General features: G+C 47.7%; 1 protein-coding gene and 1 non-coding gene across 3 annotated transcripts in view; both read right to left on the bottom strand.

The window, feature by feature from the left end:
* Positions 1–2,559, bottom strand: part of LOC115529991 (kin of IRRE-like protein 1) — a 41,192-nt gene extending 38,633 nt beyond the window's left edge. Inside the window, exon 1 of one of the 2 annotated variants that reach the window (XM_030339149.1) lies at positions 1,968–2,559. In XM_030339149.1, coding sequence (XP_030195009.1) covers positions 1,968–2,034 — 67 coding nt within the window. In that variant the 5' untranslated portion in view covers positions 2,035–2,559. The remainder of the gene's footprint in view (positions 1–1,967) is intronic. The other variant, XM_030339150.1, reaches the window with a different exon arrangement.
* Positions 2,560–3,708: 1,149 nt separating this feature from the next.
* On the bottom strand, positions 3,709–3,782 carry trnar-ucu (transfer RNA arginine (anticodon UCU)). The gene has a single exon. It is a non-coding gene; the product is annotated as a tRNA-Arg (tRNA).
* Positions 3,783–10,535: the final 6,753 nt, after the last annotated feature.

Here is a 10,535-nt window from a genome sequence, read left to right as displayed (position 1 = left end):
CACACAGTCTACCTGTAGGCATCCCTGAGCGAGAAGCCACAACCCCCACCTGCATCTGAACCAGTGCACTGTCGGTCGTGTTGGACGATAGCACGTGCTAAACGACCGAATGTGTGAAATACTCCCGAGTGCCTTCGGTGGTGTGTTGTACCACGCTTGGATGCTGGCACCGGGTCTAAACAAGGCAGCAGACCTTTCAAACCTGAGAAAAACCCACCCTCTCTGGCTGAGAGAGACAAAGACAAAGACTGCCATGGGAAGAGGGTGGGGGGGAGGAGGGCTGGGGGGGTGCTCCATACCTGGACGTCCAGCTCCGTGTGTGAGGTGGGGGGTGGGGGGCTGGAGGGTGGTGGGGGGGGGGGGAGACTCACATGCAAAAGGATGGTCGAGTGCAATGACATCATCCTTTCCATGCCTTATCCTCTCTCACACACGCCCCCTCCCTCCCTCCCTCCCTCCCTCCCTCCCTCCCTCCCTCCCTCCCTCGGTCACTCGCTCCCTCGGTCACTCGCTCCCCCGCCCAACCACCTGATTAGTGCAAACAGCTCGCCATGCTGCCGCCGCCACCGCCGCCGCGCACCTGCACACGCCGAGGTAGACAAAGACAGGGGCGAGGTGTGTGTGTGTGTGTGTGTGTGTGTGTGTGTGTGTGTGTGTGTGTGTGTGTGTGTGTGTGTGTGTGTGTGTGTGTGTGTGTGGCGGCCGTCCTCCTTTGTGTACAGAGGGAAGTGAGGGGGGGGAGGGCGAGAGACATAGAGAGACACTCGCCGCCCTTCTCAAACAGGTAGCCTCAGCACCAAATTACAGTTACTCTCTCTCTCTCTCTCTCTCTCTCTCTTCCTTTCTCTCCTCCGCTGCTTGTATCCTAGCAACCGACGACCGTGTGATTAGCATAAACCAATGAGCTCTACCTGGCACCCCGCAGGTGCCGGGGAACGGCCCGGGGTGCGCGCGCACACCACTGCTGCGTTCTGTTGCAATAGCACGCATGTACAGTGCAATGCACTGGGGGTGCAGAGACACACACACACAGACACACACAGAACACACAACGCGCGCGCGTGTGTGTGTGTGTGTGTGTGTGTCGCTGCATGGGTCGGAGGTGGCCAGATGAAGGGGGATAGTTGAAGAAAGAAAATCATGAGAGACAGAGGGATATTAAGAGGCAGAAAGACAGAGAGCGAGAGAGAGATAGCGACTAAGTTAAGACAATGAATGGCTGCCCATTCCCCCTCTAGAATCACTACAGCATGGTAGCCTGGCTGTTTTTAAAACGAGGAGTCCTTCATATGCTGGGAGGGGAGGTTGGGTGTGTGTGTGTGGGGGGGGGGGGGTCTTGCATATAGAACCGCGGTTGGTCAGTGGCTGTCATTCCCATCACGTCCTCGCGCTCTCCCTCGTCTGAATAAAGCCTCTATAGGTTGTGATACGCAAAGGTCATTCATTTGGACACTCTCGCGCGCACACATGTCGTAGTGCTCCCCGCGTACACGCGGAGACACAGCGCCCTGGTAGAAGAGGCTGTAGGACACGGGGCGCACGGTGATCCATTACTGCGGTGCATAATGACATGTGAACCGCGAACATACGCTCACACATGCACTTGAGGTGATCCCTGGCTGCGGTCGAGATGACAATACCAGCCCCCCCCCCCCCCCCCCCCCCCAACTGACACACACACACACACACACACACATACACACACACACAAACACTAAAAGAGCCTGATCCTCGTACATCACGCGCACGCACATGCATTCTCCCGTACAAACACGCACACGCACTCGCACACTTCTGAGCTGAAATGTCAAGGTGGGGTTCTTCTGATGGATTCATGAACACACACACGCGCGCGCGCGCGCGCGTAAGCACACAACGTAAATAAGAATAAGGCGCCATCGGTATGGACGGACATCCCGGCGCGTGTGAGAGTGACACATGCTACAAAAACGCTTTGGGGGTCTTACCGGTCTGAGAAGTCACCGCCAAACTAAGCAGCAGCAGCAGCAGCAGCAGCAGCGGCGGGCTCTGCATGGTTCAGCCGACCAGGGTCTCCGCTAGCTCCAGCCTCCGTGCGGACAGCATCCAAACACTCCGCGGTGGTTGTAGTCGCTCAGCCGGTCGGCCGGTCGCTCACGGTAACGGTTGTAACAATATTCCTCGCACCGTCGTCGTTTCACCTCCCCCCCGCCACCCCACCCACTTCACGGTATCTCCAGTGGTGGTGATGGTGATGGTTTACGGTGCTGGTCTGCTGTCGGAGACCTTCGGCGGCAACGCTCTATGTTTTGGGGTTTGAATCCATTTTGTTCACCGCTGGCTCGTCTCTCCGTCGCGGCTCTTTTCTTCTTCTGCTGACCGCTCTTGCGTGCACAGTTCCTGGGTCCGTTTTCTCATTAGCGGCGCATTCCTCTCTCCCTCTCTCTCCCTCCTGTCTCTCCCTCTCTGTCTCGCGCTGTCCCTCTCTACTCTTTCTCTCTCTCTTTCGCTCGCTCTCATGACGTCAGCAGCACCGCTGCTCGGCCCACTTTCCTCTCGCCGCGCGAGCTGCTCACACACCGAGGGGCTCACACACACAGAGGAGGGGCTCAGTCGAGCAATAAAAGGCCAGCGGGCCTAATGTTAAGAACAAAAACAACAACAAAACTACAACGTGTTGATTTCAGAGGTTGCTGTGTGTGTTTGCATGCTGATGATGTCATGTCCTCCTCGAATTGAAATGTAAAGCTCTTTGTTGTTTAAAGCATTTTACACATTTTACTAAAAGAAAATAGACCTAGGCATGATATGTGAAGAAAAAATAAATATCAAAGAATTAAGAATTAATATTTTTGCCGTTATCTTCTTCCTAATGTCATCGGCTGGATGACAACATATGTTGTCATCCAGCCGACAGTGTTTTCGCCTGTAGCTTAGGCGCGTTTCATCCTCCGGTTCATTCAACATAAAGGCGGTGAGACGTTGTGTTAAGGCGCCCTCTTGTGGTTGATATGCTCTACTGCTGCACTACACATTCTGTGTTGTGGCGCCCTCTGATGGCCAATATGCTATACTGCTGCAACACACGTTTAATGTCCTCGCAATAGGAACGAGGACAGGGCTTCACGGAATTTAGATGTAGCGCCGTCACATTCGCCCTCAATCCATCCATCAATCCTTTCTTACCAACTATCATATTTATATGAGGTAATAATAAATATAACCTACCAATCATCAAACCGTTTAGGTCATGGCAATATTGATGCACAAGGTAGCCTACTTTAAATGTGTAGGCTATATATAGTATATATGGTGTTCTTGGTGTATGTGTAGTCACTAACATTAAATAGAATGTGCTTTATTTAATGTTATAATAACATTAAATAAAATACAAATAGCCTGTATAACTTCTGTCAATGTACTATTTTGTACAATCCAGTGCCACATGAGACATTTGTAATTTGTAGTATGATATAACCAACATTGATAATAGTATTGCTAACACATGTATCTAATCAATTTGCAGGTATTTAAAGGCTACACATTATGCTACATGTGAATAAAGCAGGCAAACTTCACTTCAAAAAAATGGGACCTCCGATGTATATTTACATCCTATGTGTTGTGATTAACTTCTGAAAATGACGAAGCCATCCTCGTCTTTATACATTTTCGTACATGTATGCTAAAAAATATCCACACAGCTGCACAATGGCATACAGAGTGACCCATCTCTGCCGGGACTCGAACCCGGAGCCTCTGGATTAGAAGTCCAGCGCGCTATTCCATTGCGCCACAGAGACTACGCCAGATAAAAATGGATGGGAACGCTCTAGATTGTTATATCACCGCTATGCTCCCCCCCTTCTGTATCCCCTCAGCATCAGGACCACTTTCAGCCGACATTTTGGTTAAATTCCACGACCGACCGCCAGATGGCGCGGTTGGACCGTCGGTGACCCTCGGTGCACTCGGTCGACGGTTTGAGCTGCATGTGAGAGCGAGGGAGGGCCGCATATTTGCACATGGGAAGTAATCTATTTCTGTCGTATATTGTGTTATTGTTATATATATGATTTGAATCGAATGTCTTGTCACTCACTGAAATAAGTAGTTTGATTTGTTTTATTGACATAAACATTTACGCGCAGACATTTGGGACCGAGTAAACTGCCCCACCGGGCATTTGTTCCTAATCTGTCCCTGTTACATTAGGCAAGGGTTAATGAAGTAGACAGAGACGGAGCAGCAAACAACGTGTTTTCTCTTGAACCGGAAGTCATCAGTGTCCCCCCTAAACGGGTCCGTGCAACAACATACATTCTTTACACAACATCTCCCCCTTAAGTATAAAATCCCTCCAATAGCGAACAGGGTTCACTGTTACAGTTATCTCAACATATATAACTATATATTACCTAAAGCTTATTATTGTAGGTTCCTTAGTAACACTCTTGTAATGTATCACATAAAGCACAAAGCTGTAAACATAAACAAAAACTTAAACCCCCTTACAGGTATCACATAAAGCATAAAGCTGTAAACATAAACAGAGAACTTAAATCTAAAAGATGCACAACTTTTCACTGTTTTTTCTCTTCACCAGCTCATACCACAGTCCAACCGTCCTTAGAGATCCAGACGCCCCGGCGGGCGTGAGACACGACCTGAAGAGGTAACATATGTGTTATTTGCCTCTGTATGTGTGTGGCTCTTTGATTCCCTAGTAATGTCAGTGGGTGTGTCTGGGTTACCTGGATTTTGGCCTGTATCAGGTGTTTCCTCTGTGTCTGGTGTTATCTGGGAAGAAGTTGCACTGGGGAGTAGCCAATCTCCAACGGTGTAGCCCGATATGTCTGTAGCGCTTTTGCTTTGTCACCTCCTCCTTTCCACAATCCTTTAACTGTGGCCACCGCCCGCTCCACCTCTCCGTTTGCCTGGGGGTATCTGGGGCTACTTGTGACACGAGTAAACCCATACTCCATGGCAAAGGACTCGAACACTGAACAACTGTATTACGGCCCATTGTCAGAAACGACAGTCTTTGGTGTTCCATGGTGACCGAAAACATCCTTGAGGGCAGCTACAACAGTCACAGCTGAAGCTACCTTGAGACGGGCTACCTCTATGTACCGTGAAAAATAGTCCACCACAAGAAGGTATGTCTCATTTTCCCAGAAAAACAAGTCTGAGCCGACTCGTTTCCAGGGTCTATCTTGCACAGGTGTGGTCAGCAACAGTTCTCGCTGTTCTGCCCTATGCTGTGAGCACGCGCTGCAGTTTCCCACCATCTGACTGATTTGGACAGACAGTCCTGGCCACCAGACTGACTGGCGGGCCCTCGCTCTGCATTTTCCATCCCTTGGTGCCCACGTCTCTTGTCACGTGGGATTGCAATCCTTTGGCCTCTGAGAAGTAGCTGTCCAGTCAGTGTGATGTTACCCTTTTCAGGCCAGAAGGGGGCCAGCTCTGGGGGGAGCCTATGTCTTTCTGGCCACCCCATCTCACAGTACCTGAGCCTCGCACAGAACGGGCCGGTTTTCTGTCTCTCAATAATTTTTTTCAATCTGGGCTCTGTGGCAGGAAGACTCTGTGTGACTGCATCCACGAACACGGTGACCGCATCCTCGTTCTCTCTTTCCTCCTGTGTGAAAGTATGCGCTATAGGGGCCCTTGACAATGTGTCAGCCGTTATCAAGCTTTTACCCGGCACATGTACAATGTCATATGTAAACCTCAGCAGCCTCAGTCTAAATCTCAGCACTCTCAGGGGATACTCGTCGAGAGCCTTGGTGCTTAGCAATGACACTAGTGCCTTGTAGTCTGCCCCTAATCTGAATTTCAGTCCGATGAGATAGGAGGACAGACGCTCACATGCCCACGTAGCCGCCGGAGCTTCTTTCTCTATTGTGCATGGTGTTTTTCGGTATCAGACAAACCTCTCGAGATGAACACAATGGGTCTCCATGTTCCATCTGGCTGCTGTTGAGTTAGGACCCCCCCCTAGTCCAAACGATGAGGCGTCCGCCGACACGCACGTTTCAGCTGTCGGTGAGTATGCAGCCAACACCTGTGTGGAACTCAGTTCTGCTTTGAGCCTTTGAAAGGCCTCCTTCTGTGGCGCTTCCCAACACCACTCGTTCTTTCCACATAGCAGGTCTTTGATCGGGTGTGTATAGGATGCAAGATGGGGCAAAAACTTACTGAGGTAATTGGCCATTCCCATCACACACTCATGCTGTCTTTTGCAAACTCACATTTTTCCCCAGTCCCTCTTCCTTCAGTGTTCGTAGGACCTGACGCAGTCTCTCATTGTGCTGGGTCTTGTTCTCGCTATACACAAGTATGTCATCTGCGTGACACACTGCACCCGCGCATCCTTCCAGCATCTGAAACATGCGACGCTACAAGTGTTTGGGCGCCGAAACTGATTCCAAACGGTAGCCTATTGAACGCATACCGCCCGAACGGGGTAATGAAAGTCGTCAGCAGCTTGCTTTCATCTGACAATGGGAGCGCAAGAAGCCCGACGTGGCATCCAGCTTTGAGAAGATTTTCGCACCAGCGAGCATTCCCAGGGTATGATCTACGGCTGGGAGAATCTGTCTCTCACTCAGAACCCGCTTATTTAAGTGTGTTAAGTCCACGCACAGCTGTATGACAGCTTTTACTTCTTCGCCACCTACAGTTTGTTGTGTACGATCATTCAAGAACCCCCATGTTATTTCCCATTGACATTTGACCGATGGAACCAGGATCCTTGGAGGTGGGACTTATTCTTCAGAGGTCTATTGTTATTACAATAATTGTTTTCGGCCCGAAGTAAATGATTGGATGGCATACCTGCCTGTTTACCAGCCTGCGCGCAGACTACCTGTGCGCTCATTGCATACCCTAGTTTTATTTAATTTTTTTACGATATCAAAAAAGTGCTTTGCTTGCTCACGCAGCACCAGATGTCACGCACAGCGGACACAAATGAACAAGCAAACATAAAAGTCTTCATTCTTATTTTAAAAATGGTCAGAGTTGGGGCAAGTCTTAAATCCTCAGGGAGTTTATTCCAGCTATTTGTTGCGTAGTAACTAAATCCTGCTTTCCCATGTTTCGTTCTTACTCTGGGGATAATTAACAGAATGGTCTCAGAAGATCCATAGAAAGCTTATGTAGTGGAATCGTATGAGTTAAATATTTTGGGCCTAAACTATGTAGGGATTTATAGGTTAGCAACATGATTTTAAAATCAATTCTCTGACCTACAGAAGCCAATGTAACGATTTAAGAATTGGTCTAATATGTTCAAATTTGTTGGTCTTTGTTATAACTCTAGCAGCCGCACTCTGAACAAGCTAAAGTATATAGCTCCAAACATAGCTGCTACCAGGCAGACTCTGCCTTTGTCACAGACAACTTGGCGCTTTGTCCGTCATGACGACTTGTCTGATCTGGAATCAGGCTTGGTGTCAAACATGACGTTTTGTGGCTCCTCTTCCGGCGCAGGAACATACATCGCCTTATGAATCTGGTGAGCACCAAATATACTCACCAGAAATAAACAATAAATAAAGACATAAATAAATAACCAAGCTGGGTTGAAATCATCATTTCAATACATTTTTTTAAGTAAGATATTTGTTGCTTATATATATGTACATATATGTATATTTCCAAGTAATTGAAATGTGAAAGCTAGGGAAGACATTTTGGCAAAACATTTTGGCAGACATTTTGGCAAAACACGAATGCTTCTAAAAGTTAATAACGAAACTAACTTAAATAGGGAACTACAGAAATATAGACGTCACGTTAAATGTATAAAAACAAATCCACTTCGACTAAAAACAACGACCAACATTACGTCAACATGTTTAACCAATCTATTGAGCACCGTTATTCCATCATGTACACCCCCCCGCACGAGGCCGTCTCCCCTGATCTCTGCGACGGTTTTGCGCAAGGCTCTTGAGCCATCAGCATTTCTGCTATCTGCCTGTTGCACAATTCACACATCCTCCCCCTACCCTGTCCTGTCCACCAACGCTATTCCGCCTCTACGTCCACATGAGGCCAGACTCTCACTCACTATCTGCGTTTGTCCCTGTGTATAGCAGGAAGCCGTACAGAGTTGCCCCTAAACACACGATGTGTCCGAGGGAGGTTCTCGGTCACCGGTGGTGATGACGGTCAGCTGAAGGAAGAGGGACTGACAAGAGGGATTTTCCACAACACCTTCCACAACAGACCGTCTCGCTGTGCCTGAAAGGAACGGAGGACGATGGCGAAATGTTTTTTTTTGCAAAAATGGGAAACGTCAGATATAACGATTATTCTAAAAGAGAGATGTATACACTCCCACAGTTGATTTGACATACCTCCTGAAACATACAACGGCCACCACAAGGATAACAACCACTGCCCCTAGAATGAGGGTGCGGGCCAAGATCGGCGCCATGTGATGGTTTGGGTTAACACAATGGAAATGTCAATTCCAATTTACAATCACAATCTTTGCACAAAAAGACAGAGCAGATCGCAGCAACATCTCTCTTGCAATTTCTAAATGACTACAGACCGTTAAGATCCAAATATTAATCATAACATATACAGGCATTGCGGTGACTGAACCTCTTGAATAGTTATGCTATGTATAGAGACATGTCGGATGATGTATTTAGTATGATAAGATGGAGAAGAGACGGGTAGGCCGCACCGTACACTCTGTATGGCCCTGGGAGGCTCTCTCCATGTGTAGCCGAGCTAAATTTAATTTGATTTTGTTTTATTTTTTTATCCTTGTTCATACCTTTTTTTATGGTGAACTTGGCCTTGCACCTGTGTGTCTAGCGTGTCAGTGAGCGCTGATGCACGGAGCTGAGTGGAGAGAGATATCCCGGATTGTGTGTGACGCCCGTGTTGTTTTGTCTCCTATTGAAAGGTATGCCTGTTATGTGTTTTTGTTTATGGTATAATATGCAAAATGGGCATGTGCCCGTCGCTGTTAACTTTGAATGTTGCATTGTCGAAGCAATCAGTAGAGAAATACAGACAGGCGCGCATGCATGCCAATGGTGCGCGGGTACACTACCACTTATTGGATAAACCCGCGTATCATACATGCCCACGCACTGACAGCGGATTCGCCCGCTCCTCCTCTCAACACGCCTACAAAGCTAAACCCGAAGCAGCGGGATATGGAAGTTATCAGGGAAATAAGCGTATATTCGATAATGACCGGTGATGTTCTATACATTATCCCGCTTATTACACGGCTACTTGCCAAAAACGAAAAAATAACTTCACATGGTGTGTATTTTTACAATTTATTTGTTACCAGCATTCGCTGTGTTGATCAGCAGAGAAACAGTCCGCCAAAGTCGTTGACGTCGCTTAGCAACCGAAGATGCTGGGGTATGACAAGTTACTGGTACTTGCGGAGTGGTACCAAAGAAGTCATTAGCAGTGGCGGAACTAGAGTTTTATACATGTGGTGGCCAGGGTGGTGGCCAAGAGGTGGCCATGGCTACTTCAGGGGGTCCGTAGACCATGACTGAAACATGGCAAACATGGCATCTAAGGAGCATGAATGAATCCTATGATTGCTGATTAGAGGAAAAACCACGAGTTCTACAATGTGGCAGATAGTGTGGTTCACTAGGGTTACTTCACAAGATTTCTTTAACATACTATGAATAGCCAGTGTCTCTGCAGCTCAATTTCTTTCTTTCTTTCTCTCACACACACACACACACACACACACACACACACAATCAGTGTTGAACATTGTTTTATCGCCTTCCTTCCTGTACTTCCCCTTTGAGTTAATGATCACCAGTAAACGGCTTCAAGGGGAGAGAGCATCCCGGTAGATCCTGCATGAAGCACCCTTCTACCCCCACACAGAAAGTTCTGGAAAGTTTGAATTATGTCACCGACACAGAGGCTCAAATTTCGGTGTCAACCACTCCATTTCATCCTAGACACAAACCAGAGTGGGCTCAATATTCAAAATACCGGAAATGTCCTCCACTGACATCTGTACTAGTTACCCCACATTAGCTAAACACACTAAACACTGTAACTTACGACAGGCTAAGTTGGGAACCGATCTCTCTTATCTGATTAACTGTCTGTTATGGAGCCAATTTTCCAATATGCATCTACACAGCGAGTCAACTTTCATATAGTTGTTCAGGAAACCAAACCCGATGCTAAACCTTAAAACTTACTTCAATATGGCGCTTTCGCCAATCGCCGCAGACTAGTCAGTCACTCGTTTGACTGGTGAGCTGTGGGAAATATTCTCTCTTCCTCGTCGATTAAAAAGAAGGCACCGCAGGTAGCGAATTAAATTTTAGGGTGGCACCCGGGGTGGCCAATCAGATTTCAGGGGTGTCCAGTGCCACCCCGGCCACCCCTTTGGCTCCGCCATTGGGCAAGAAATCGTTTGTTTTCCTTGACAGCGGTCAATTATACTCATGATTATACTTGATTATACTTATACTTGAATTAATTGAATTGTCAAATATAATTCAAATAATTCAAATATAATTCACCGC

This window comes from Gadus morhua, chromosome 17 (assembly GCF_902167405.1).
Source record: "Gadus morhua chromosome 17, gadMor3.0, whole genome shotgun sequence".
In the NCBI taxonomy this organism is placed as follows: domain Eukaryota; kingdom Metazoa; phylum Chordata; class Actinopteri; order Gadiformes; family Gadidae; genus Gadus; species Gadus morhua.
This window is presented reverse-complemented; position numbering and strand designations above follow the sequence as displayed.